The sequence below is a fragment of the Talaromyces proteolyticus genome (genome assembly GCF_021365285.1).
Source record: "Talaromyces proteolyticus strain PMI_201 chromosome Unknown BGW36scaffold_11, whole genome shotgun sequence".
NCBI classification, from domain to species: Eukaryota; Fungi; Ascomycota; class Eurotiomycetes; order Eurotiales; family Trichocomaceae; genus Talaromyces; species Talaromyces proteolyticus.
Genome location: NW_025764287.1, coordinates 1322818 through 1350668, shown reverse-complemented (window position 1 = coordinate 1350668; position 27851 = coordinate 1322818). Strand labels below are relative to the sequence as shown.

Here is a 27851-nt window from a genome sequence, read left to right as displayed (position 1 = left end):
TTCCCCCTCGACCATCTTTTCGCATTCACGAATACCATTCACAAGTAAAGTTTTCCTCGTAACCCTGATCCACAGACTTTGATTTTTCTTTTTATGTCAACGGAACGAACATCGTCTTGCTCAGAAATGGCTACCAATGACCCAGCCATGCTCTTGGAGGCTGCAAAAGCTATCATCAAACGTCCATCAGCGAATCTGCGAAAGCTCAGAAGCTTACCAATGCATCGACTGTTAGAGCTGAGAAAGATGGATAAGAAAGTCCCAGACCTGAACGGCCGTGCCTTTTATAGCGAAGCTGTCATGGCCCAGGCAGTGGGTGTCGAAGTGACGACTGTATGTAAGAGATGCAAGGGTGGCGCTGGCCATTTTCAGCAATGCGTAATCGTCTCAGGCTTTTTCAACGGCGCTTGTGCAAATTGCCATTTCGGACACCGTGATGTCCAATGTAGTCTGTATTGTAAGTATCAATATCACTAATAATCTGATGTTGATAGCTGACTCATGTGGTTCTTCAGCTGGAAACGCTGGTAAACGCACCCTAGACAAAGTACCAGCTATGAAAACTCAGACAGTCCATCAACAAGCATTTCCCAATCCCGAGGATTTTCTAAACTACTACCTACGGAGTGAGGCGAGCGTCCCTCAATCTACCTCAATAGATAAGATCATCCACCCAGCGCCGCACGGCTACGAGACCCAGTCGCCAGAAACGATCCCGGATTCTGTATCTTCAATGGTGCCGGTGTTCGGTGGATCAGAATTCTCCTCGCAGCCACCCATAGACGGGATCAACAAGCAGTTAATCTATGGGAATAAGGTAGAAAATTTCGATTTTCAGAACTCCTTCGACGATTTCTTTAACTCTTTGAACCCGGATGTGGAGGTGGAGAACACCTCTAGCACCGAAGACAACCCCCCATCCGTGGAAAATATTGGCCGTCTGATGGAGACCTCGTCGGCTACAACATTCACGCCATTAACTACCACTCCCCAGATGTCCGCGGGGGTTGAGAATCTTGGTAATCTTCAGGTGTGGGATAACACCCGAGAGGACTCCTGGGATGCGCTATTTATTTTTTAAATGAGCTTAAGGCGTTTTCTCCGGAGGTAACAGTCTGAACCTAAGCGATAGCTTCTTTGACATCCTGTAGGAAGACGGCCTCGAGACTGAGTCTAGATGAATGTATACATAATCTCTTGGGGGGTACTTTGATTCATGAGCAGGGAGTGCCTTAGTTTACGAGTTTTGAACAAGAAAAATTTAAGTTCCTGGGTAGCATCTTAGCAAGGAAAGGGGTGCTAATATAATTGAGACTTTTTGCGACCTGCTATTGACGAGCTTTTGGGGTCTTTCAACATTGATGTATTCTGTATACAAGTTTGTTTTTTTTTACTCGCCCCTCGAAACTATTCAATTTGCAGAGAGTGAAAAAAAAAAAAAAAAACTGTAAACGGTTTTCAAAGGAATCATTGACTTTACTTATTAGTTGAATTAAATTTAGGCTTGTTTGCAAGTAAATTTCCCTGCCATGGCAATCACTACAGCATCGAACGATAGTAAATAGAGACAGTTTGAAAAGAATGACAGACTTTCAGTACGATAAACGCTAGCCTGTCCTTATACATTAACCTCAAGGACACACAACGCATCCACTACATGTAAATGCAGAACCAAGTAAAAGAAAACATTCAAAATGAGACTATGAAGTCTCAAAGACTAGATACATAGCAAGTAATGTTTCCGAGAGAAGACTCATTCTGGATATAATGGTTTAAATACATTATCATAAAGAGTGCTCCTTTTTGGGAGGAGCTAGTTGATACAAACTTGCTCGAATATATGTGATGCCAGCTTCTGCTTTTGCTCGTAAAGGCTTATGTCGATCTTTTGCCGGTGTGTTATTTTGCACGAATAAGTTCAGAGTAACCAGTGTCTACATCTACCGACGAAGAACACGGAAGAAGCACATGTGCAGCTCGTTGACTTGTAGGCTGCAGCGCCACACGCGGGGTATTTCGATATTCGCCGAAAAACACCAAACCGTCAGGGATGACTCAACCTGGAGGACCGCAGTTCCTCATAGCTTCTTATCATTTGAAACAAAGATCATTCTATTCATAAGTCTTTCGTTTATTCACAATGTCTAGAGCAGAATACAATTTGGAGGAAGATGAAGACGTCGTCATGGTTGGTCCGGAAGATATCCATGGCTTCAACACAGATAATGTTTTACCTCTCTCCGCCCACGACTTGACCGAGATCAGAAAATGGCTACAGCCTACTCAATACGACCGTGAAAATAGTGAATTTCACCGACATGCAGCGTCGCATCTTCCAGGAACGGGAAGTTGGTTGACATCGTCGAGTATCTATCGCGAATGGCATGAAGGCAATAAGAACGGACTTCTTTGGATCAAGGGCATTCCTGGATCAGGAAAATCCGTTATCGCGGCCTCTTTAATTAACATTCTATGCAAAGAGGGATGTCCTGTTATCTACTTCTTCTTCCGCCAGATCATAGACGCAAATCATAAGCCAACTGCTGCACTACGCGATTGGCTAGATCAAGTTTTACGCTACAGTCCACCGCTACAGAAGCGCTTAAAAGCATACTGCGAGGAAGGCCAGACTATTGAAAATTTGTCTATGAGTGACTTGTGGAAGGACCTTCGACTAGCCATTGGTGCTTTCCCGAAGGTCTATTGCATTGTTGATGCCCTTGATGAAATGGATCAAGGGAATGATCACTTCTTGCATGAATTAGTGGAACTGGGGAATTGGCGACCTTCAAATATCAAAGTGCTGATAACTTCAAGACCGGTGGCCACCGTTGAAAGAGCCTTGGGGTTTAATTCCATGCCACAGCTTCGCCTAGAAGAACAGCTGGTGGACATTGATATTGTCACTTATGTTCAACAGCGACTGAAAAGCTCAAATGTTCCTCGAGAATACTATCCCACTGTAAAAGAAGCCGTACCAGGGCGCGCAAATGGACTTTTTCTCTATGCAAAACTCGCTATGGATTCGTTTGTCGAGCCCAATGCTGACGTTCAGGAGGTACATAAGACATTGCCAATGGACTTGAACGTCATGTACACAAACCTTTTACGTGAGCATGCAATACGTTCGCAAGTACCTCGAGATATTCAGCTCCTCATAATACAATTCGTGACTCACGCCACACGTCCACTACGACTATTGGAAATTGTTGAAATGATCAGTAAAGCAATTAACCAATATGGAAATGGCCACAAACCGAAGGTGATCAAAGATCTAGTGCGAGTAGCCTGTGGTCCGTTAATCGAAGTTCTCCCTGACGAAACTGTCTCTGTTGTTCACCACTCCTTTACTGAGTTCCTCAAGGGTTTGACTCGCCACATCAAGCCACATAGCCCAATCACGGACGAATATATAATTCTGCGCCCAGGTCCAACCAATAAGGATCTTGCAATGGCATGCCTAAGTTATCTGGAGGCTGGATGCCTGGACAACTGGAATCCGACGAACTATCCCAAGCGTAGAGGGATCTCCAGAGCAGGACAGGCCATCCGACCTGATATAAAACTGAAGAATCCATTTTTGGAATACGCTATTAGGAATTGGGGTATTCATGTCCGTCGAGCTGATCTCGCAGACATGGACATGACAGATTTGTACCGAAGACTCGATTACCTTTTTGCAAAGACAAGCCACATCCAAGCTTTGCTAGACATGGATTGGCCAGTTGATACCACAGAAAATGTTACAGTTCTCCATATTGCAGCAAGGGCTGGACTCACCAAGTATGTGGCTCACTTACTGTCGAGAGAAGAGTTTGATGTCAACGCGAAAGATGGCTATAAGAAGAGTCCACTCTTTTGGGCTGTTTTCTCTGGCTATTCAGACACTGTTAGGCTATTCATAAATCAAGGCGGTCTATCCGATAAATCTGATAACGTTTGTGTTGAACTGTTGCATTTAGCTGCCATGAACAACTTTGGCGATATTGTTAGAATCATACTCGACGCAGGTGTCGACCCACTTATTCGCAAGAAGAGAAGTCGTTGCTACCCTTTCAAGAACGCATGTGAGAGCGGTTGTATTGATGCAGTGTCTGCATTCATACTACACATCAAAGACATAGATATTGCTCATATGGCCCTTTCCTGGGCCGCTGGACGTGGCCAATCGGAAGTTGTAGCCCGAATCATGGAGTATCCGGGTTTGGATGTGAATGTGAAATACTTGGGAAATACTCCATTATTCGATGCATGCAGAAATAGGGATCAGAAAACAATCAGCATTTTGTTAGAAGCTGGAGCAGACCCGACGGTATTTTCTAATCCCGGTCGCTGCGATGAACAATCTCAATCGGGGACGGATAAACAAACCCGAGGCTTCACACCTCTGCATGCTTTCTGTGGCTTAGGTGGCAGGAGCTGGGGCCCTCTAGATACGGGATATTGCATCGAGCTATTGATACAGGCTGGAGCAGATGTCCATCAGAAAGCACCGGACGGTTCCACAGCCTTGTTTTATGCTTCTCAGCACTTTACACATTTAATCAAGCCCCTTCTAGCAGCGGGTGCGGACCCAAATGTAGCCGATGATTGGGGAGATACGCCCTTGCATGTATTAAAGAGCAAAGACTTGGACATATTGTCTTGCCTTTTTGGCAGATGCGATGTAGATATCAATAAACCGAGAAAATCGGACGGCAAATCGCCATTACTCTGCCGGCTCTCACTCCACCCTGTTGAGGAGGCTCTTGCACTTCTTGAGTATGCACCCGACGTTCATGCAACGGACTATGAAGGGAATGGCCCTTTGCATATCGTGTTGAGCCATTTAGATATTACCGACAACCAAATTCAAGCTCTTTTGGCGGCCGGTGCAGATCCAAATCTAAAAAATAAGAAGGGACAGACACCATTGCATGTCATGATTGGGCCCAATTCCGAACTCATTGACATTCTTCTAGATGCTGGAGCAGATCTGGAAGCATGCGATAATGAAGGTCAAACCCCGCTGTTCAAGATATTATCGCCTTTAGAAAACTCCCGTTTCAACACTGGGCCTATTCGTGAAAAGCTCATCCAAAGAGGTGCTCGCTTAGAAATTCGGGATTTAAAAGGGCGTACAATTTTACACCAAGTTGTCCATAAAAAACAATATCTTGTGAAGCATCTCATAGGTCTCGGTCTTGACCAAAATGTGATAGACTACGAAGGTAATACACTTTTCCATGAGATAATTGCGAATGGTGATGGCATTTTTCATCCAGTCATTGTCGACGATGAGATCTCTATCAGCGAGGGCCTCGTTTCACGGACAAAGAGTGAAATCCGTGAGCTGGCCATTGTTCCTAACCAGACGAACTATCACGGAAGAAATGCTTTACATATGGTCTGTGCTAATTTGCATGAGAACATCAATTCGACGAACGTCATTGAAAATAGCACGGCAAAACTCGATTTTGTTCTAGATCTATGTAAAGAGATAGACTGTGCAGATAATCAGGGTATCAGACCGCTTCACCTCGCAGCTACAATTTCCGAGGGCTACGTCTATCGTCTACTTGCCGCTGGCGCCGACCTACTGGGCGCTACATATCAAGGCATGACGGTGCTGCATCTATCGTCTCGTACCCGTCAGGTAAATACTGTCGGACTTATTTTGAGTGAGATCTTGAACCTCAACGCTGAAAAACGCATGAAATTTATCAATCATCAAAACGATGACGGGAAGACAGCACTCCATTACGCATGCCGTTCTGGTCGTCCGGAAACAGTCAAGTTACTCTTAGAGGCTGGAGCTGATCCAAGTCTACAAGACAGGTTAGGGCGCTCACCTCTCGAGAGTTGTGCCGAATTCGATGAAGAACTTGAATTATGGGGCCAGTACAGAACGAGGAATATGTACGGTGCCGGTATCGACATAGGGGATAATAATCGCCCAGTCCAGCAAGGTCTCTTGTCGGGCCCTCTATCGTATCTCTGGACTAAAGATCCTCGTAGAATAGACGCTAGGTTCTTGTCAAAAATTCCTCATAGCTGCATTGCACGAGAGGATGATACGGTTCGTCTCGATGAGATTCTAGATTTACTCGTTCAGTATGATGCTAGAATAAAGAGAGACCCCACTCCGCTCATTAATGCAATAGCTGCAGCTAAATCGATGAATGCTGGTTATTCATTACAACGACTATTGAAACTGGAATCACGGATTGGCGGCACCAATACCATTGAGAAGTTTGAGAGCTCAGATCTTTGTATTCTTGACTCGATATTCTTTGCACAAAGTAAACGAGATGCAATTCGCAGCAGCGAGTTTTTCAAGTCTGGTTCCAAGGAAAGTTCGTGGAGCATTTTTGGAGAGATATTACGTCTAAGGGAGTTCGAGCTTTTGAAAGAACTTATCAATGAAGGATTTGATCTGCAGAGGCTTAATGAGGCTGGCAAATCCGTGTTGCATTCTCTGTCAATATGGGGGTATGCGAATATTCTTAAAGATCTCTGTACAGTCGAGACTGCTCGAGGCTTTGACGATTATGAATGGTGCAAGGGGATGGACGAAGGCAGAACGCCCGAATTTATTTTACTTCAGGTTGAGCCTCTTCTCCTGGCTGCATGCAAGCGAAAATTGCCCAACATGGACGTGATAAAGGTACTCGTTGAGAAAATCAGCGTTAATCTGGACGCCCAAGCAAGATGTGAGGTAGACGACCAGCCCGTTGCATCCCAAGGCTGTCTCCACGAGCTTGCATGCGGGAGACATTGGTGGCAAGTAATGCAAGCCTTACCGTACCTGGTCGAGAAAGGCGCAAGCCTTGAGTTACGTGACGAAATGGGGCGTACTCCATTGCACATAGCCTTGTCCTCGAAGGAAGTGTTCTCCAAGGAAGCATCTGTATATCTCATTGAGGCTGGAGCTGATGTTAATGCAGCTACATATAAAAATGATACCAGTTTGTCAATGGCGGGAACAAATGTCGAAATGGTCAAAATGCTTCTTTCTCATGGAGCAAAAGTCACTGCGGATTCCATTTTTGCTGCGATTGATATTAATCAGCCTGAAATATTGAAATCCCTTCTAGCACAAGGAAGCTACGCCAATTTAACAGGTCCCGAAAGCTCGACGACAATACAAACACATTCTCTAAGACACAGGATAGGGATTACCGCGGTAGGGGGGAGAGGAAGAAGAAGTAGAAACGTCAAAGTTCGCTTCGAAAGTTATCCCCTACAACACGCAGCTAGCCTGCAATTAGGTATCAACTCAATTGAATACATGAATACGCCAAGTACGGAGGTTATAGCTTACAGGCTTATTCAAACGCATCTAATGAAGATACTCTTAGATTATGGCGCAGATATATATGCGGAGTTTTACAAAGACGTTCCAGTTTTGAATGACGATAGCGATCTCTTTTCAGATTTGTTAGGCCCGCGTTGGATACTGAATAACTACGTCCCAGAAACACGGAAGCAAACGAGGCATACTGTGGTTCATGAAATCATAGAGCACGGCGTTCTCGTAAAGCCTATATTGAATATAGCTTCTCTTGAAATCGAAAGGCGGGACCCTAGTGGCTGCACATTGCTTCTTGCTGCATGTAAGCGGAGGCAAAGAGAGGAACAACACGAAGCCGATACCATTGATACGGCATATTCTGTATTTCAACATCTATGTAGCCGGGGAGCTGATTTGACCGTATGTGACCACCAAGGCTGCAATATCTTTCATCATCTTGTCGTTGATTTAGACCTTTGTGAATTCCTCGAACATGCCGTCCGCCTAGTGCCTCATCTCCTCCAAAAAGCAGACCATAATGGCAACACGCCTTTTCATTACGCATTACGTGATGGAAAGCTACCAGTGATTGAATTTCTATTCCAGCAAGGAGTTGACTCGCTGAAACCTGATTCAGAAGGTAACACGGCTTTACACTTTCTAGCGAACCGACCAGAAGGTTTTACTGGCAATGTCGAGAGACTTTTCCACGTACTTGTGAACCAAGGAATTCCCATCAATGATCGCAATAAAAGTGGCGAAACGGCTCTTTTTGCGTTTGTGAAAAATTGTCTATTTGGATGGGTAGGATCCCACGGATATGCATTTGCGCACGAAAGAAAAAAGGCAATCAATTCAATCGTGCCAGTAATTCAGCAATTTCGGGATGCCGGGGCAGATATTTTTGCGCGAAGCAACTCGGGGTCAACTCTGTTACATCTCCTGGCATCGTCACACGTAGGCGAGGAAGCCGCCGGGTGCTTTAAGCACTTGGTGGACTTAGGACTAGATCCAATGGCGGAGGATAACTCGCAAAGGACAAGCTTGGATGTCGCAGCGGCGTGTGAGAATAGCTTCATTCTAAGACTATTCGAGAGGGAATCTCTCGAGGTGTAGCGATATGTTGTATCGATAAAGTTTTGGCGAGCTCAATCTTTACTTAAGTTCGTTCAGTGTTACTTTATCGATTCATATATCCACCTATTAATGCCTGGTAGAGCTTCCAGTAGAGCTATAGATAATCAATTGAAAACATTCGGATTCTGAGAATAAAGATGTATGTGGCCATAGACATTTTAATACATTCAAGTCTTTTTTCACCTTACATACTATCAGTTTTGTAGACTGCGCAAGGGCTCAAAGGTCCTGCGTTGGCTTAGCTGGAAGAGTCTAATATGATAATAGATCAAACTCTAGTTCCAAACAGATAAACAGATTTATAATTTCCCATCAATAAGCCAGTTCCCGTTACTCGGTTGACGCCTATTCTCCAGTGATATAGGGGACGTCTCGACAACATACTTCGTAAACTTTTAGATTCTATCGTGTAATAGTATATCACTCTCTCCACTGCGAGTCCTTGTAAAAGACAACGTCAACTTGGGAGAACACCCCTTCCTGCCTAATTTTGAATTCTAGCGGACTGGTCGCTATTCAGTGCTTTATGGCAGTTGGTTTCGTTCATAAATATCCTCGTCTCCTAGCTCGGTTCTTCGTAAATAGCTGCCCCAGTTCCATGACGATGATGTTCCACTAAAATGGCTTCTGCTCGTACTTAAGCCCCCATGAGAAGATTTTGGTGGCGAGAAACGGTTGAAGCCGTGGCGTATGAGAGTGTACATTTGAACCGCAGGTGGCATTCGCAGCAATTTTTCCTAGCTTTAGCTCGATGCTGTTATCAAGTCAGTGTTTATGACATCAAGATTTCTCCATGCGTGGCGGAGCGGCGGAGAAATATCGGCTTGCTTTGGCCGGATTGCGGCGATGCAAAATTCATCCATGGAGTGATCTATTAATTTATATTTTAATCGACCAGAAAGATGATAGATATGAGAGGAGGCGTACACGTCTTCGTCGTGTACAAAATCCAAATGCCAATACATGATATATTACTTTTAATGGTCTCATGGGCTTGGGCCTTGTGTATGTGTCCACTTAGTTTCAAGTTATTTTGAATGACTGACATGAATTCACGCAGAGCCACAACAAATGCGACCGTAAGAGCTGCCTCACTAGGGTTGAGCACCGATGATTTAACATGTACCATCAAAGAATAGGTAAGATCTATAAGGACGGAATATGCTATTTAAAACATCATTATCGACGTGAGATATGCTTCCCTAGGAACTTCCCGGAGTCGTGAACCCGGAGTTAGTGGTTTACGGCACAAAGAACCTGCAAGTTGTTGACGCAAGTGTAATTCAATCTTGATAACAGCGCATATTCAGACGGCAGTGTACGAAATTGCTAATAGAGCAGCTAATCCCATCATTGAGAAGTGGAGTGGTTGATCGATCCATCTGGCTCACTGATGCTATATGATGTACCTTACGCGATCGGAGTAGATCCAATATGCAATGCCTACATATATAGTGACGCTATAATCGCACGCATTGCTTGATCAATCACGTTTTTATATGAAGAAACACTGAAAATATTTTGATTGGTGTACAGGTCCGATTTCGCAAGTGGGGAAGGTAGAAAATCATTATTAATGTGCGATCTGCGCATTCTCACTGGCTTTGGTTTAATACTCGTTTATCTGAAGTTCATACCAAATATTTGCGATCGCAACACTGGTATGTCATCCAATTTGTCTATTGGGAAGAGGGAACATCGGTCCCAAACAGGCAAAAAAATGCGCTTTATTAACCCCGAGCCCGTGGAGCCGAACTCGGCCGAGGTCGAGGCCTGATGATTGGTCCGAACTGCTCAATCTGATAACGCTATCCCCCATCTGGTTCCCTGGTTCGGCCGATCTGATAAGTCCGCCCGATTCCGGCCGCACGTGACCTAAGCGGTCGGGCTTAACGTCACCTTTCAAAGTTGTTCGCCACGGGAAATTAATCTGCTACGACTTACTTCAATCCTGTCAACACTATTGCCCACAGTCTATCAACACAAGCCCTCTATTTCAACATATTTCATCATGAATCCAGTTCGATCAGTCGCTCGCACAGCGCATATGCTTTCTGCCAGGCCGACCTTGCGTGCTCACCGGACACCGGCTCTTCCGGCCCTCACCGTTACTGCTCGCCGAGGTTATCATGAGAAAGATAAGTGGCGATATTCGCTTGTATTGAGCTAGCAGGCTAACATACCCAAACTGCTCGATCATTACCAGAACCCGAGAAATGGTTAGTACCCGATTTTCTTCGTTTTCGAAATTGTTTCGTATCTTGCGTCTGGGTTGGGTCAAATACGTGCATTGCAACATATACATACGCCGACATATTGGTGCTTCGTTCGCGGTCTGGTCGACATGTAGGAATACACGCCAGAGGCATGATACATTGCAACATCAATGGATTCAATGTTACTCCAAAACTTCCTATCAATCTGGATGTTCAACTTGTTCCATTCGACCATCTTCACCCGGGATGATTGCAGCCTTGATTACTCACTTGATACCATGCAATGCTAGTTTTTATGGCGTGTTCATTTACTCACATGTCATCTTTTAGTCGGTTCCCTCGATCGTAAGTCAGTTGATGTTGGATCTGGTCTAGTTGGAGCTCCTGCTGTATGTTTTATCCTCAGTACTACTCTTTTTTTGGCAAATCAATGCTAATATACCAATCTAGTGCGGGGATGTTGTATGTTTTACCGTTACCAGCTTCTACTTTATCGGAGGCAATTATTAACTTGACAACTTAGATCCGCTTGGACATTCAGGTCGATGAGAAGACTGGAACAATCACCAAATCGGCTTTCAAGACATTTGGATGCGGCAGCGCCATTGCCTCGAGCTCATATCTCACTACGCTGCTAGCAGGAAAGACATGTAGGCCCTCTCTTACCTGAACATGGCTGCGTTTCGAAACTAATCCCCGCATAGTGGAAGAGGCCGGCAAGATTCAAAATACACAAATTGCAAATGAACTTTGCCTACCACCTGTCAAACTTCACTGCTCCTTGCTCGCCGAAGACGCCATTAAAGCTGCTATCAAGAACTACCAATCCAAGCGACCTGGCGTCGCGGCCACAAATCTGGCCGATACGACAAAGGCTTTCAAGGAAACTGCCGCTCAAGCTTAAGTCTGGCACGTCTTTCATTTCTCCAGACTGAAAAATGCGATTCCATTTGCAATGATTATAGTTTTAAAAGCCACACGGCAGGCTTGGTCCTATACCAGAATGTCCATCTTTATACCTTTTGCCTGCTTTGAAAGAAGTGGCATCGAAAATTTCTTTTGTATTTTCGATTCCTGCATGCATTACTATGTATTTAACATGTTAAGGGGTGGTTATTAGTTGCAGACAAACATGCAATGAGCAGTGACTTTGATCAATAAATGAGTTATGAAGTCCACAAACTCCAATCAAATTCTTATTATACCTCTTCACAACATAGATGGGTTTATTCCAACTTTTGCTATAATCTCACACTATAACCTTTGGCAATTCAATCACACCAACTAGGTTTCGTTAATACACAAATAACATCCACGATTCTTTACAATTTGCCTAAATTTACCCTCAAACTTTCATTAACCATTTCCATCGGTACTCCTGGCATGTCCAACGCGCCATAATAAACAACCCCAATGTCCACACCAAAACAGCGCCTATCCACAGCACCAATGCTTTTGAGCCAACCTTTCCCAGTATTTCGCCAGCAATAGGAATACTGATCAGTGTTCTACCAAGATAATCATTTCATTTAGTCTTTGATTGAATATCACAAGCAAAGAAAATGAAGAAACTTACGCAAAGCTAACCAAAGAATAACATGTTCCGAAACGTAATCCGATCTCCTTGACATCAGAAACCTGCCGGATACACACTGGCGCAAGACTGATGAATGACCCGGATGCTAAGCCGTATAGGCAACTAAATGTGTACAGGGCTGGAAGGGAGTGACTGAATGGGTAAAGAATGGAGAATATACACAGTATTCCAACAACAATGATCGTCATCAATGTGTTTAGGCGGCCGTAGCGATCACCTAAACGACCAGCAATCAAGCGACCGAAGAGAGATGACCTACCAGGATGGTTTAACATGATACCAAAGCGAAGAGGGCGATGAGGAGACTTACACATTGAGAATAACAAGGAGATAAATACTTGTGTCGGCTGAAAAGCCCTGGGCAATGATGAAAGTTGGGTAGATGCCCATGAGGGAAAAGAATTCTAGTTCAAGACCTGAAGATGTCAGCTTGATTAGGTTTATGCAACTCAATAAAGTCAATCTGAGATTTTTGAAGGGGAAAAGGGAAGCGAGGGAGAGAGAATATACACCATGCACCAGCGCTTAACCACGTAAAACGCATATCTTTGAAACATTTCAAATTGATCACTGCTTTTGAAAATGTTTTAGGTAATCTTGTTCTGACCATGAAAGAGCCAAGGCCACAACAAGCTCCGACGACAATGGCGAGTATTCGGATTGTCCATTTGAAGCCGAGATTTGAAAACCCTGCTCGCAGCATAAATGGGAACACGACACCACCTAAACCGGACCCAGCCAACGCAGTCCCCATCGCCATACCGGCTCGTACATGAAACCAGTGTGGAACGCAGGACATAGCAACTGTACTAACAAGCGCAGCTCCGATTCCACCCAGAATGCCAAAACAGAGGAAGAATTGCCAATACTTTGTGCATTCTGCGAAGAGGAAAAGGCTCAGAACGGTTATTGCTGATCCTGCATAAACTAACAATTTAGGCCCATGAGAGTCAAACAAAGGACCAACGAAGACTCCAAGAAGAAGGGTGACAAATATGAAAACGCTGAATATCCATCCAACTGCCGTCGTAGAATATGTAGATAGTTGATGCGCTTCAATGTAAGATTGCATGACACCAACCGTGTTCATCAAGCCATAAGAGCCCATGAGCAGGAAGAATGAGCCGAAGACTACTAGCCATGATCGTAAGCCACCGTCAGGGAAAGATTCATCGGCATGGTCGGGGGCTTCTAATACGGCTGTCGAGTTGGAAACGTCATGCACTCGAATTGATCTATCTTGGACTCGTACATGGTTCAATTCAACCAATTCACGATTTTCCGTTTCCGTTTCGTTTACTGGTCGAGCAATTGCTTCAGCCGTGACATTGGGTGTATGATTGGTAGTAATGTTGAATACTTCTGGGTCCATATAGTATTTCCCTTGTACTCTCAGACAATTTGCATTATACAATCATCCGAGAATCCAATTTGATGACATTGCTCTGAAATAAATATATAAGGAGTTCCCCACATAAATCCAACGTGAATAGAGTGACTCATTACGAATTGCGCCAGGGCGGGGGAGAAAGGTTAATATCGGCGGAAACACCGAAGCAAAACAGACGGAATCTTATTCCGTATTAAGTAATCGGCGCAACAGGCCAATCGAGTTTACTTACGTTATCGAAAGTCGAACGGTGACGAGATGCTGAGGATCTATCTACTGGCTTCTTTTACTGACCGTATTTTATCCTAGCATCTGCAACCTTTTACGGATGAATTACCTAAGGGTCAAAGTCGGCTGGGGACAACCAGATGGAAAGCGCACTTCAAAGTGTGTCTTACAAAACTTATAAACTTCGCTTGTGTATTAGCCCACTATCATATCTCAAATTGCTAGGTCCTTGTACTGGGCTCAACACTTGAGACTGAGGTAATTTTTTACATGGACAAAGTTTGTGGAACTTTCAGGCAGCAAGACACTTTGTTCGTTCTTCAATTGTACGCTGCTGAATTCCACGAAATTTCTCATAGTCAACACCTCAAGTGCTAGACTACTCTTTATTGAGCGTTATTTCATGACTAAGATTCATGCTATTCACACTATATATAGTCTCTGGGTGTTCCGGATCTAGAACCCTTTTCAGGCCGTTGAAAGCGTATCGATGCATTTCTGAGGCCTTCTCATATTTTCCTTGTTTGCCAAGTGCCAAACCAATCTGGTTCACGGCATAAAAGGTGTAAGGATGTTCTGAACCCAAAGCCATTTCAAGTCCCACGAAAACAAGTCGATGCATTCTCTCAGCTTCCTCAAACTTACCTTGTTTGTACAGTATTGGGCTAAAATTTTAGATACCATAAAAGTTGTGAGGATTTTCTAGCCCAAATATTTCCCAAGTTCCGCTCCTAATTCATTTAATGAAAATTTTCCGCTCGGGAATATCTGTTACTTTGCGAAACCGCAGCAGGATGTGCTCCTATTGCAGTCTGACGATTCCAGTAATGCATTACTTGATCAATAATAAGTATTATGTATGCAACAATGTCCTGGTATGAATGATGTGGAAGCTTGCCGCCATCTTCCCTGTCGATGATCACTATGTGAATGAATGAAATCTCATATTCAATGAAATTTTAGATGGAATCTCGCAAATGGGAGTAATTCAACCTAACTCAATGTATATGGGATTTCTCATACTTAGATAATCTTTTATTTTCTCGAGAACTGCAAATCTTCTAGCCATCTTTAATCTACCCGAGTGATTGAGCCATATCAGGGTACCGCGACATAAATATTAGCTGATTGTCCAACCATCGTACTATTAGCTATGCACATTATAAGTAACTGATCATTTATGGATTTGGACTAGGCTAGTCTCTTGACTGACGACGTGGTTGGCAGCTGGGAACCGATAGTTTCTTTCGTATGCCGTGCCACCATCTGCTTACTGGCCACCTCAGTTGGGATTTTAATTAAAGCTATGCTATGGTACCCAATACCACACTAAGAAGTGAGTCATGTCAGACCGGCAATTATGGACTTTGTTGAATACTCATCCTATCATATGCTACTATCAAGAACACTATTCCTCATAGTCAATGCTTCCCCTCGCGGTTAGGTGCGAACATGTTGTTTACACCGAATATTTCAAATATAGGTTTAAATTGTACTTTGAAGATATGGCATATGAAAATCCTAGACTGGAAGAAAACCTCATTCAGTCCAAGGCAACGACATCTTTTCAATGAAAGAAACCAAATCAGCCCATTACCCGTTGAACCATTCGTTGAAAATTTAGGTATATACTCTTACTATTACTTCAATGCCTGTAATTGCTTGAACTTGCTATCTGTTCGTTTTCTAAAATATTATACCAATCGAACCTATATTTGTAGAAGTGTTAACATTGGAAATTGACTAGGTTCAATTGTCTTACTTATCTTAATTATCTCCAAACTCTCTAAATGTGTAGGATGATTTCAAATGGAGCGTGAATAGAGTTCATGTCCAATATATTTGAGAAATGGATATGCAAGTTAATCGAACTTCTGATCGTAGTGTCACTAGGGCAAGGTCATATTATTCATCTAGAAAGGGGGTATAACAAGTGTCATCCATCATACTCTGGAAAACTAACTGATATCATACTGCGGAAAAAATAGATGGGAGAAAGTGGTATTTTGCACTTTTACAATGCTGCAATGGTTCGGGGGCTGACAGCAAACTGTAGCAAGTGAAACTAAAAAAATGTCACAAATATTTATAATCGTACATATCCGTTAAATAGAAAACGCTTGCTCGTATTACGTGGTAATATGTGTACAACGGACGCAGGTCAACCATATGACAATTTCAAATGAATTGAAAATTTGAGAAGAAAGCATCGCCCACGGACCTAGATGCTTTCTCGTTCCCTATAATATTGGTTTTATAAGGTCGATTTATTTCAATAGTATATGTGTTCAAAGGACTAATTCCATAACCCACTGAAAATCAACCATACCTAAGTAGCACCGATGTTGCTAGCATCGATTTGTATTGACTGTAAGATATAAACAAGTACAATGGCACCTGGTCCCTGCTATAAGATTTATCGAGCTAATTGAGCTCCATTTTCTGGGATGATGGGGAAATGTGGTGTACAGGATTTCTATCAACGCATTTTCATTTGTCTCACGTGCTCATGTGTCAGGGGTGACGTGAATGCGGTGTCGCATATTCTAGCCTTGAATAGATTGCGCGACTTCATAGCTTTGGGAATTATCAATATATCACATGAGGTATTGACTGGAGATTACGTCAACTGGTATATGGGGATTTTACAAAATACTTGAGAGTGGAGATGTGGAAGGATGTCGATTGAAGAAAGGATTGTGTTCTCAATTGGACGTTTAGGGAGGCATGTATTTCCTATGAACCGTATAGGTGTTCTTCCTTGGGAGTTACAGCAACATAATAAATGGTGAATTATCTAGCCAGACTGTAAAGAAGGAAGCAAAAAAAAAAATAAAGTGAAAAGAATGCCCCAGGCGAACCGGAATCTTAGCATTTCGGATTGTGGGGTTTGAAGTATTATGGCATATGCAGACATTCCGGATGCTTGGCTAGGGTTATGTTACCGGTCGGCCTGATGTGGAAAATACCCTAGAAGGCATCCTAAAGTAAGGGTCTTTCCCACTCCTTATCATGGAATTGCTATGCGATTGGTTGTTGCTTACTCAGAACAAACAAGAAGAAGCCACAAGGACTGATTTTCAATTTCACATTGTCGCATAAAGTTGCGTTTCCTGAATATTCAAGTTACACCAATTTCAGGTAACATGGCTCTGGAACGACCGGAATATATTTCACTGTTCCACAACAGATCTGTCACTACTTTCCGGTCATGAAATCATGTACATATTTCGCCACTCTATTCTATCAATGATGTGACCTCAATTAGTTCTACCATGACTAGATGCCCGCAAAAGGCGACTCTAGAACCAGCCACAATTCTTATCAAACCCCAACTTTCAAGGATTAGACCACAATGGAACGCAGTGACTATAAATGAACAAGGCCTCAAATACTGACCGAATATTATACTTGTGTATTTGGTAAGTCACACTTACAGATTCTCAACCCCTTTTTAGAGATTGGGATCTCCCTACAGTTATGAGTTTGGTTGATACCAGATCAGTAAACACACTTAATTATTTCTCTCAACATTCTTTGGCAGTTATGCGCCACACAAGATTCAGTGAAACGTCTGGAGTAACACCTTTAGGATTCGAGGCTTTATATAACCAACCATAATTAACGCCATCAATGAAGCAAATCCAAGTTGATTTTCTCTGCTACAATAGTGTGGAAATTAGTAGCACCAATAATATGAAGAACCATATGGATTTAAGCTGGTTCTACTCCAGAAGCCAGATAGCTGTTTATTTCTCTACACGCCTTTCCAGCCTCAGGCCTCACAAGTCGAAGCTTCGCAACCCGATTAGTATTCTCCAAGAACTAAATAGGCACCAATGGCTAATGTTTCTTTGTGGATTCCTGGCCAGGGCCTGGGATTCATTCGATAATTATTCAGTCTCCATGACCGTTACTGAACTTGAGAAAGCCTTTAATGCTGATAATAAAGGAATATCCTGGGTTTGTACAACCATATTCCCTGCGATCTCCCCTTTTCTAACTGACATGGATTGGACCTAGTCTATGACAATTACAATGATGCTACGCCCCGTCGGCGCCATAATGACCGGGATCTGCTCTGATCGATATGGGAGAAAGTGGCCGTTGGTTCTCAACCTCTCGTTCCTCGTATTTCTTGAATTAGTATCTGGTTTTTGCAATACCTTGCCTCAGTTCTTAGGTGTAAGGTCACTATACGGCATTGCAATGGGGGGTAAGTAAATTTGCGAGTATGATATATCCGGTGAGTGTATAATCTAACAGGTTTGCTTAATAGGCGTATTCGGACCCGCCGCAGCCACGGCTTTAGAGGATCTCCCATATGACGCCCGTGGTGTCCTTTCCGGATGTTTCGAGCTTAGTTCCGCAATGGGAAATCTACTAGCAGCAGGGATGTACTGCGCTCTCGTGCCCACAACATCTCACGGATGGCGGAGTCTATACTGGTTCGGTGCCGGACCACCGATGCTCATCATTGCCTTGCGCTGCTGGCTACCAGAAACAAGATGTTTTCGGGCCATGAAAGCAGAACGCGAAGCAGAGGCTGCTGAATTGTCTGCCATGGAACAAGCACAAAGCAAGAGCAGCTTACAGGCGTTCATCAGTGATACAGCCAAGGCATTAAAAAATAATTGGGTATTGCTGCTCTATATTGTATTTCTCCTGGCTGCAATTATCTCTTGCGCCCACGGTAGCAGCGACTTTTTCCCAACATTTCTCAAAGACCAAGCCCAATTAAGCACAATAAAAACAACCGTGATCACTATAAGCGGGCAACTTGGCGGATTCGTAGGCGGTGTCATCACGGGCTACGCTAGTTCGATCATGGGTCGTCGGCTCACCATGATGACCGCTTGTGTATTTGGTGGAGCACTCATCCCGGCCTATATTATGCCACGAGGCATGGCACTGGCTGCAAGTACGTTTTTCCAACAATTCTTTATCGGTGGTGTACTAGGACCAGTCCCAATCCACCTCCTAGAACTGTCACCCCAAGCAATCCGCACTCTCGTGGTTGGGGTAGCTTATCAACTTGGAAGCCTTGCTTCCTCGGCTACACCTACCATTCAAGCTATTATAGTGCAGAGGTTTCCTCTGCCAGATGGTAAAAACGGTATGAAGAGGTTTAATTATGGTCTCGCCATTGCTATCTTCATGGGTGCAGGATTGGCCCTTATGGTATTATTTCTAGTTCTCGGCCCAGAAATGTCCCACGAAGAACGCGAAAAAGAGGCAGAGGCTGCTAAACAGAGAGATAGGATGATACTCGATGGCTTAAGCTTAGAGCAGAGTATTGAAAAAGGTTCTGTGCTCGAGGGAGAGATGCTGGAAACAAAACTCGGAGAGGAGGGCATTTCTGGAATTAAATGCATTGAGTGTGCTCATTAGCTATCCCATGGACTTATTACTTTTTATAAGAGGAACCTCAATTTTGGGGAGCGGAAGGGATACGATATCTAGATCTTGAGAATGTAAGATGCTATCCGCGCTTTACCAAACTTTTACATCTATCCAAGCCACAATTTTTTTTCTTCTTTATTTCATTAGATAGGCTTGAGGAAAAAGGTCCCCTGAATTGTATTGAAAGGATTTTTAGTTAAGAATAATGCAATGCCTAATTATTTGAGCCATGAACAGAGGAGCCTTGAGATGATAAGTTGGATAGCATCTACATCAATCCCTGTAGTGTCGTTAGCTAACAGATAATCCCCTCTTTTGACTTCTCTCTCTCTTGAAAAAATTTGACAAATTTATATTAATAATATCTGCCATAAACTTAGACTTTATCTGATCTTTTTAACATTTGAAAAACTAACTCTGTGAGAGTTTCAAAAATGTTCATCTAATAGTAACCCCGTTAATGATTTTATCAAGGGTGCAGTATGACGCCTATTCTAATAAGACATAACTAGACCATCTCAATAAACTACTATAGCTCTGATTTCTTAAATAGGGTATAGTATAAAATTCTATTCGTACTCTTCATTGTCTAATTTTATGGATCACCGTCATGGCTTAATCCCACCAGTTAACATTGTTTCGCTGCCAGTGTCACATTTGTGATATATGGAATTACATGTAAAACGGTGATATTTGACATCTTGGATGCTTTGAATGTAACACTGTTCTGTTAAAACTGAAATGATTATTTGGTTTGCCGTAAGGGTTGCGTTTGTTACCATTTTGGTTCTCCTTCCTGAATCACTATTCGTTTGATTGGCCCATCCCATCTAAATGGAATATTTGTTTGCACGCGATAGCCGCTATTTCCCTCTATTTCTTTCTCCTATAAAGTGTTTCGCTTTAAGTAGCCCCAGCAGGTCTCCCAACCTCTAATTGCCACATACTGAATACATGCAGGGTTGAGTTTCTGTTTTGCCACAAAAGTGAACGATGTTCCAGTCTCATCTTAAGGTACCAAGAAACTTAGTTTGATATTAGACTAACACTTCTAGCATACGACCTCCAAATTCCAGATAATGCGTTGTATATACCAAAACCGACACCTGGAAAAGGTTGGGGAGCATTCGCCACCAAAAGAATTACAAGAGGATTCGAAATCTTGATCGAGAAGGCTCTTTTCGTTATCTAGAAGTCGATGGCAGAAATCAATGAAGAAAATATTCGAGCTGTCGAGAAAAGACAGTATCTCACGCTTCAATACCGCTGGCCTTCGGCTCTAGAACTATTCGCTAAAAATAGCTTCAACCTATCAAAGAATACTAAGCTTCTGCTTGATGGCCGCCGAGTTTGGGGTGTATATACTTTCATATCTCGCTTTAACCATTCATGTATACCCAACTCCAGAGTTCCGGCTGTGAATAGAGATTGTATTTCAAGTTTTGCTACCAGTGATATTGCTGTTGGTGAAGAAAACTTTCTCCTACATTCCGCAACTTAACTCCGTGACAAGGGGTGATCGTCACACTATTCTACAATTCAAATGCGACTGCAATGTATGCCTAGTCGATACCCCCTTTCAACACCTTAATAGAATGCGTCGAACCATTCTTCGAGGGCTACACTATCTAACAAATGGTGCGGGTTTGTATTCCATGAAACCGGACACGATGTCACCGATCATCTTTGATCCCTGTCTGAAGAAAGAGGCTGAAGAGTTAAGAATCCCTCTTTCTTCAGAATGAGTTATGACTTACTGGCTATTATCTTATTACCAGAGGAGGACTTGCTGGATGATAAGATGTATCACAGCCAACGGTTCTCGTTTTTGGCGGTAAAGGAATTCTAGGGTGGCCAGGTTTGCTCTGATGCCGAAGACCTGGATTGACAAATTCTGTATTGCGCAGACTCTCATTGGACAAGGGGATGTTTCTTACCAGGAGGTTTCCACCATGCTACGGGGTCTCCGGGATCAGTCACAGCAGAATATGCTATTACTACATAGAATGTACTTTAAAGAAATTGCTGAGACTCTCGGTTGTTGAAGGTCTAGTGAGGTGCGTAGCGAACAAACACCTATGATTGAAAACACTTCCGTCGTCCTGTCTTGCCGTTGATCATACACTATTAATTTTGTTCTGTTTCTTTGTTCAGACAATATGCACGAATTTACTCAATCACTTTTGAGCTGTTCCAAAATTTCTATGTATGCTTCTTACCAAGACCTTCATGTTGGAACCATATTAGGTTTTAATCTCATATAAACCCCTCGTGTTTTCTACATTCTGATAACTGCATCCATCTTTCGTTTTCCACAGAGCTTTATTTCTTTCCATCATGGAAATCCGTCGTAGTAACGGGTATATAATGGCTCTTGTTTACCATCATCATGTATTTACTTTATAGTCATTTGACATAAGTTATAGCGATATAAGGGTATTAAAGAGGTTTAGCAAGGCATCTCTGTCATTGTACATATATCTCTAAGGGTGCTCTTCTCCTATACAGGCTTTATTAGTTAGCTACCTGTGTTGCTGAACCTTTTTATGGTTACCTATCACAGATTATATGATATATATCTATAGTTTGTTACAGGATCCGTAAAATTACCAAAATATGAATACAGCACATACAAAGGGTACTAAAAATAGCTCATTGAATAACTAAATAACTAAAGACTGAAAAACAATCACCATATATTTGTTAATTAAGCCAATATCATGAATGGCTATGTATCAATTTAAAGTATAGCCATTCTCAAAACTGGTTTGACCTGCAAACACCTTATGATTATATTTTCCATCTTACTGGTAAAGTCTTAGTCCAAGTAGTTTATTGAGCCACCACCTCTTTTATCAAAAGCCATTTTAACATTCTTTCACCATAGAATATTGGAAGATGAAGATTCGTTAAATATGAGGCTGGTGGGGTTGCAACTGGAGGATGGGCTATAAGGTTTAAAATTTGGCTTTCGGTTGATATACAGACAAACTGTGTACAGTATATGAAAGAAACATCTGAAAGTTAGATGTCTAGCGAAAACCCCCTATTCCATGTATTCCTATACTAAGGCTATGGCTTATTGCTCGCTGTCCGGTTTTCAGTGGCCTCGTTGGCAGTAGTTTGCGTGGTATTAATCCACTTAATACCAAAGGACAAGACAAAAGCCAATGCACTGCCGGCCACTGCAAGATACTAGAGAAATAAGGATCTGGTCAGTTATGTGCCGAATTAGAGTTTAGAGAAGGGTTCTTTACAAACACAGTAGTAACAGCATCATTGTAGGCAGTAATTATGGCTTCCAGACGATCAGGAAATACTTGAAGGGCTGTTTCTCTCATTCTCAGATTGCCAGCCTCTAACAATATCGCCACTCCAGTCGAGTTCAAATGTGCATATGAATCCAGACTATAGGTAAGCTTATTTTGAAATAGAGAGTTCCCTATTGTCTGCATCACTGAACTCCCAAAGTATTGTGCGAATAGCACAATGGAAATTCCCACAGGGATGTCTTTGGGCCTAGATTCGAGGATATTCTGGACAGTGAGAAGTGCCATCTGTGCCGCAAAGCCACAGCCTAGACCCTGGAGGATTTGAAATCCTATCCAATTGCCAGATGATGTTGTGAAAGCAGTAAAGGTGGTATAAAGGCTAGTGGCGATACAGAGTAAAGTAGAGCCAAGGAAAAACCAAGGGTTATAATATTTAACATGTTTGGCTGGGGTATGGCGGCTGTTAGTGTTGACTATGCTTCAGAAGGTAAAATAATGCAAGCTCTGGGAAGAAGCCTACCTAATACCCCAGATATGATGGAACCCAAAATCTGAGTAAAAACGGAGGGGAGTAACATGATGCCGCTTCGAATAGGACTTGCGTTCTTAACAATCTGAAACCATTCAGGGAGATAGTAAACAGGAATGACGAAGGACCCCATAAATAAGAAAGCGAAAATAATACTCAGTACAACTGAGCGTTCTTGAAGAAGTCGGAATGGTATCATTGCTTCTTCTCCCTTATGAAGTTCCCACAAGATAAATATCATCATTGATGCAGCAAATCCAACGAAGAGCCCAATAACAACAGCCGAATTCCAGGAATATTCATTTCCACCCCATCGGAGAGCAAGGAATACCATGACTATCGACGGAACAAAAATTATGCAACCAAACAAATCTAGCTGTCTGATCTTCTCTCGCATCGTCTGTGTCCCTGTTGTAACTATTGTGCTAGGTGGATGAAAGAACAGCAATAATATAATAATCGTGATTCCTCCTGCAGGGAGGTTGATCAGAAAACACCATCTCCACGTAACATTGTTAGTAAGAGCACCGCCAATGATCGGCGCAACCACCGTTCCAACTGCATATAATGAAGTCACAAGCCCCGTGAACAGCGGGCGGTGTATAGAGGGCGTGATCATGGCAATAACTGAAAGACCACCTGAAACCACTCCTGCGCCACCTGTACCTGCTACAGCTCGACCAATAATGAACATTATCGAACTGTTAGCCACTCCGCAGAGCAAGGAACCAAGAAGGAAAATCCCGAAAAAGACGACGTAGGTCCACCGGAGAGGATAGAGAGTTGAGATTTTACCGCTTAAAGGTTGCAGAGAGCACATAGTTAGTGGATAGGCTGCACCATACCACCCACCATCTGTTGCAGCATGGAATTGGCTTGTAATAGCGGGTATTGCCTAGACGGTAGAAAAAAAAGTAAAGTTAGCGAAATCAACTGCTAAAGGGAGACCCAAGAGCTTACGGTGGAGATGATAGAGACATCTAAAGAGATGAGAATAGTTGCAATCATGATGCCTGACAAAATACTGTAGAGTTTGAACCCGTCGAGGCAGTGTACGTATGTTTGGTCCTTGGTCACCTCAGCTGAGACAGCCTTATTATCGGACTTGATATGTTCATCCATGGTGACAAGTTGTATTCCTGGTGGCAGAGAAATTGAGGAAGAGACAACCAAGACTTAGGAATACCTCCAAGTGCAGCAGACCTGTATTTATCTCAGTGTGAATGCATCATAATCTACATTTACCTACTGGAAGGTGTCTTTTGTTTTCAACACAAAGCTGAGTGCATACCCCCAGAGACATCACTGATTGGCTGATTTTGCACACAGCAAATGCCGATTCCGATTCCGATTCCGATTCCGATTCCGATTCCGTCTCCGACTACTACTACGACTTCTATGCTGCCTCCGTCTTCTCGTCTTTCTTTACAAATCATATGTTGGTGATCACGGAAACATGTATCGTCGACAGCCCCCAAGGCGTCATGCCTGCTTCCGATGTGTTCAGTTAAAAGTGAAATGTGTCCCTGTTGAGGCTAGAGGAGCATGCCAGCGTTGTACTCGACTTGGCCACTCGCCCTGTGTCTTCCCTGAAACTGTGCATGGCAACAGCAAGCCTAGGTCAGACCATTCCATTTTATCCTGCGTACGCCATGTTGATCTCAGTCACCCTTTCTAATTATGAAACCTGCAGGAAACATCCAATTAATGAACCACCATACCATGAAATGAACCTGATTGAGCAGCCCTTTCAACACGATAACTTTCAAACAGAAGATTCTGCCCCAATACAAGATAACGAAAATAATTCGAATTTCCACGGGCTCATCAGCCCCAAGTTGGCTAATGAACTTCTAATGAAATATCGAATGCATAAAATGCCTCAGTATCCTTTCGTAATCATACCACCTGAAATAGACTTTGTGATGCTTCGCCAACAATCCCCATTTCTTTTTCTATGCGTTATGACCGCTTCACTGGAGCATGATCCGGCGTTACAACATACCCTGGAGACCCTAATTAGAGGAGAGATTGCAACACGTTTAATCATAAAGATTGAAAGAAACATAGACCTATTACAAGGACTACTTGTACATATCGCCTGGTCCCACTATCACTGGAGAACTTACCATACTCATATGTATATGCTGCTCCAGATGGCAAGTAGTGTGGTTGTGGATCTTGATCTTGACAGGGACGAGAGCTTCAGAATGCAGACAATCCCAATAGAAGGAAAGGAACCCGATCAAATACAAGAACTCTCATCTCAAACTGCTGCTGGGCAGCGAGCTCTGCTGGGATGCTACTACATATCTTCTAAGTAAGCATGAAAAAAATATATTCAGCCTTAAACCCCTTTGATTATTTCTCACTCCTTATATCGTGCTGACTTTCTGCTCCGACCAGGTCGTCCATATTCCGCGGTCAACTCACGATGCGACATACAAGATGGGTCGACCAATGTGCTAAATCTCTAGCGGAAAAAGCAGAGTATCCCACAGATTTACAACTCAAGGCCTATGTTGATGTTCAGTCATTAGCATATCAAAGCCGGCTACTGTTTGAAGAGCTGAGGCGATGTTCAAAATTTCCACCTTTAGAAGACTGGACTAGAGTCTCTGACCTAATACAACAACAATCGCAGATAGAGGAGCCGCTGACCTTACATAATACGGAGAATCATTGTAAGCTACCCTACCTAGTCCACGAACTTTATTGCATTATGAATATTAATGGCGGACTAGCATGGGCTCTACGCCTTGAGCTGAGCGCAGCACACACACTGGTGCTTGGACAAGCACTGTGGCGAAGAAGAGACATCTTTGAATTACAAGAGATAAACCACCTAAAAACTCTTACGACTTCTGCGCATAACATTATAAGCACATTCCTGGCTGTTCCCTCCTCCGTGGCCGTCCACCTTCCTGCCTCCGCCTACATGACCATTTGGTATGGTTTACTAGTTCTGTCTAAGCTTAGCTTGCTCTTTCATCCAGACGAGAGCCAGGTCACCAGCGTAGATAATAAGAGGACTCATGAGAGAGCACTTGCTGTCATACAGAAGTTTGAGGAACTTCCCCCAGGAGATAACGTCTGGACAAACTCTATAAAGGTTGTTCGGAACCTGTTATCATGGCTAGAAAAGATGAAGGCTGAAGCACAGCGCCATGTACCACCAAGCTCCGCTTTAATGTCGCCGAGTACAGGCTATAGATTTAATAGAAGCCAAGGAAGCTCATTCCAACCGTCGGTTCCGGTTTTCTGGCAAGGCCATCTGCCACGAGTTGGAGATAACTTAGTTAAGCAAGCTGCGTGGTCGCCAATATTTTCCCAGGAGGACCATGCTGCATCTAAGGATATCCAGAACGGTCTGACAGACGAATTCGATGTCGGCCAATGGCAGCAAATGCTCGACAGCTTCACCTGGTTTGGACCTTCATCAGATAGTCAGTTGAACTTTGGTTACTACGGCAATGTCGCATGATATTAATTATAGGCATCAAGAAGAGGGCCATTGTGATCCTCGATACGAATTAAATGCCTCCCTCCCAATCCTCTTAGTTACAGCTACCTACTGTTGGTCCACAGTAAATCTGAAAGAAGAAAATGTGGTGTACAAACCATCCATTCCCCAGACAGTTTTCCCACTGCGCTGCCATTCGGGATTATTTATTCCATCCGACCAGTCCTGCATCTTCATCGAAACTGCCCCAAACAGCGGTACTTCTCCCACGCCTTGGGTTCTCTTCAGCGGTACCGGCCCTGTAGACAATGCTTGTCAGTATATGATAATCATTTTGAAGTTCTAGATTGACCAACGTAGTGCATCATTCCAGGTGTGTAGATGCAATGCTTCCTGGTCTGTGTAGAGATCAACCGTGATGCCAGAATGAGCTGAGTATAGTGTTGCTACAGGATGATCCTCTTTCTTCCATGGCTGTGAACGAGCGATGAGAAATATATCGTCATATCCATCATCCTGACCCATTGACGTGGAAAATATCATTGTTTTACCGCCCGCTCACCGGCAACGAACGAGTTGAACAGTATAATTCTATCAATCTCATTGATAATCTTCGTGAGAAATTTTGAGTCAATGGTTCTGTATACAGTGGTGTGTTTGGTATTGTCTTTTCTCCACTGTATTCTTTCAAGCGAGCTAAGGCCCAATGGTCTATCATCTATTGATAGCCTTGAACTTGAGTGTACCAGGAAACATAGGGCCTATTATGTTCATCTCGACGGCAGAAATGGTATATTTGATTTCTCTTTTGGAAAAAAGAAAATTAGCTAGAATAAAGTGTTTTAGAGTTTTGATATTGTCTGTGGCTAGGCAATGTTCTAGATCTACTACATAGTAACTCGTCTCTGGACGGAACCGTTTCTTGATTCAACCGTTTGCACGCGAGCCGTGTTGTTAATGTCAACATTTTGGCCCGAATCAAAAATTTACATCCCGAGTCGACGGTCTTTTCTTGTCTATGGCCACACGATCAGCGTGAGACGTGAGACGTGAGACGTATACAATGAGGGTTATTCTTGGTCTTACCAGTGTCCCGCAGGTAAGCTTCGATCTTCCTGGTTCCAAATGTAAGCGCCGAGGCGTGTTTCCATTTTATCATGGCAGCCTGCATGACCAAAGAAAATCCAAGCTAAATCATAGAGCTATTGCCTGTAAACACAAGCGAGCGTTCCATTGGATTGATGCTCGTGCTGTTACCGGTGGTTGGATCACAAAGCCTTATGACCTCAATTGAATCCCGAGGTAAGATCTCAACACCACTCGCTTACCGGATCTAGCCTGGT

At 43.2% G+C, this 27851-nt stretch overlaps 9 protein-coding genes across 9 annotated transcripts; 5 read left to right on the top strand and 4 right to left on the bottom strand.

Moving 5' to 3' along the window:
- Window positions 1–126: 126 nt before the first annotated feature.
- BGW36DRAFT_431493 (uncharacterized protein) lies at window positions 127–1081 on the top strand (the record flags this gene model as incomplete). Its single annotated transcript, XM_046220994.1, has 2 exons — window positions 127–457; window positions 516–1081. The coding sequence occupies 2 exons, from the start codon at window positions 127–129 to the stop codon at window positions 1079–1081; spliced, it is 897 nt and encodes a 298-aa protein (XP_046068270.1).
- Window positions 1082–2140: 1059 nt separating this feature from the next.
- On the top strand, window positions 2141–8389 carry BGW36DRAFT_303171 (ankyrin repeat-containing domain protein; the record flags this gene model as incomplete). Its single annotated transcript, XM_046211850.1, has 3 exons — window positions 2141–7103; window positions 7203–7384; window positions 7469–8389. 3 exons carry the CDS (start codon window positions 2141–2143, stop codon window positions 8387–8389), a joined length of 6066 nt encoding a protein of 2021 aa, XP_046068269.1.
- Window positions 8390–10580: 2191 nt separating this feature from the next.
- BGW36DRAFT_303403 (putative iron-sulfur cofactor synthesis protein) lies at window positions 10581–11530 on the top strand (the record flags this gene model as incomplete). The annotated part of the gene is made up of 5 exons (XM_046211875.1): window positions 10581–10629; window positions 10957–11015; window positions 11077–11088; window positions 11150–11276; window positions 11331–11530. Coding segments are annotated over 5 exons (447 nt in total), but the record flags the coding sequence as incomplete, so codon positions are not given.
- Window positions 11531–11971: 441 nt separating this feature from the next.
- Window positions 11972–13595, bottom strand: BGW36DRAFT_303706 (monocarboxylate transporter; the record flags this gene model as incomplete). Its single annotated transcript, XM_046211904.1, has 4 exons — window positions 11972–12134; window positions 12203–12478; window positions 12534–12639; window positions 12734–13595. The coding sequence occupies 4 exons, from the start codon at window positions 13593–13595 to the stop codon at window positions 11972–11974; spliced, it is 1407 nt and encodes a 468-aa protein (XP_046068267.1).
- A 625-nt stretch (window positions 13596–14220) lies between these two features.
- Window positions 14221–14490, bottom strand: BGW36DRAFT_303633 (uncharacterized protein; the record flags this gene model as incomplete). The annotated part of the gene is made up of 1 exon (XM_046211893.1): window positions 14221–14490. A coding segment is annotated over one exon (270 nt), but the record flags the coding sequence as incomplete, so codon positions are not given.
- A 3047-nt stretch (window positions 14491–17537) lies between these two features.
- Window positions 17538–19232, top strand: BGW36DRAFT_303725 (carboxylic acid transporter; the record flags this gene model as incomplete). The annotated part of the gene is made up of 3 exons (XM_046211907.1): window positions 17538–17804; window positions 17865–18057; window positions 18121–19232. 3 exons carry the CDS (start codon window positions 17538–17540, stop codon window positions 19230–19232), a joined length of 1572 nt encoding a protein of 523 aa, XP_046068265.1.
- A 3084-nt stretch (window positions 19233–22316) lies between these two features.
- Window positions 22317–24167, bottom strand: BGW36DRAFT_303602 (putative transporter; the record flags this gene model as incomplete). Its single annotated transcript, XM_046211892.1, has 4 exons — window positions 22317–22439; window positions 22502–22962; window positions 23037–23940; window positions 24006–24167. The coding sequence occupies 4 exons, from the start codon at window positions 24165–24167 to the stop codon at window positions 22317–22319; spliced, it is 1650 nt and encodes a 549-aa protein (XP_046068264.1).
- Window positions 24168–24772: 605 nt separating this feature from the next.
- Window positions 24773–26529, top strand: BGW36DRAFT_304239 (uncharacterized protein; the record flags this gene model as incomplete). Its single annotated transcript, XM_046211947.1, has 3 exons — window positions 24773–25365; window positions 25452–25729; window positions 25790–26529. 3 exons carry the CDS (start codon window positions 24773–24775, stop codon window positions 26527–26529), a joined length of 1611 nt encoding a protein of 536 aa, XP_046068263.1.
- Window positions 26530–26616: 87 nt separating this feature from the next.
- Window positions 26617–27033, bottom strand: BGW36DRAFT_431486 (uncharacterized protein; the record flags this gene model as incomplete). The annotated part of the gene is made up of 2 exons (XM_046220993.1): window positions 26617–26807; window positions 26865–27033. 2 exons carry the CDS (start codon window positions 27031–27033, stop codon window positions 26617–26619), a joined length of 360 nt encoding a protein of 119 aa, XP_046068262.1.
- Window positions 27034–27851: the final 818 nt, after the last annotated feature.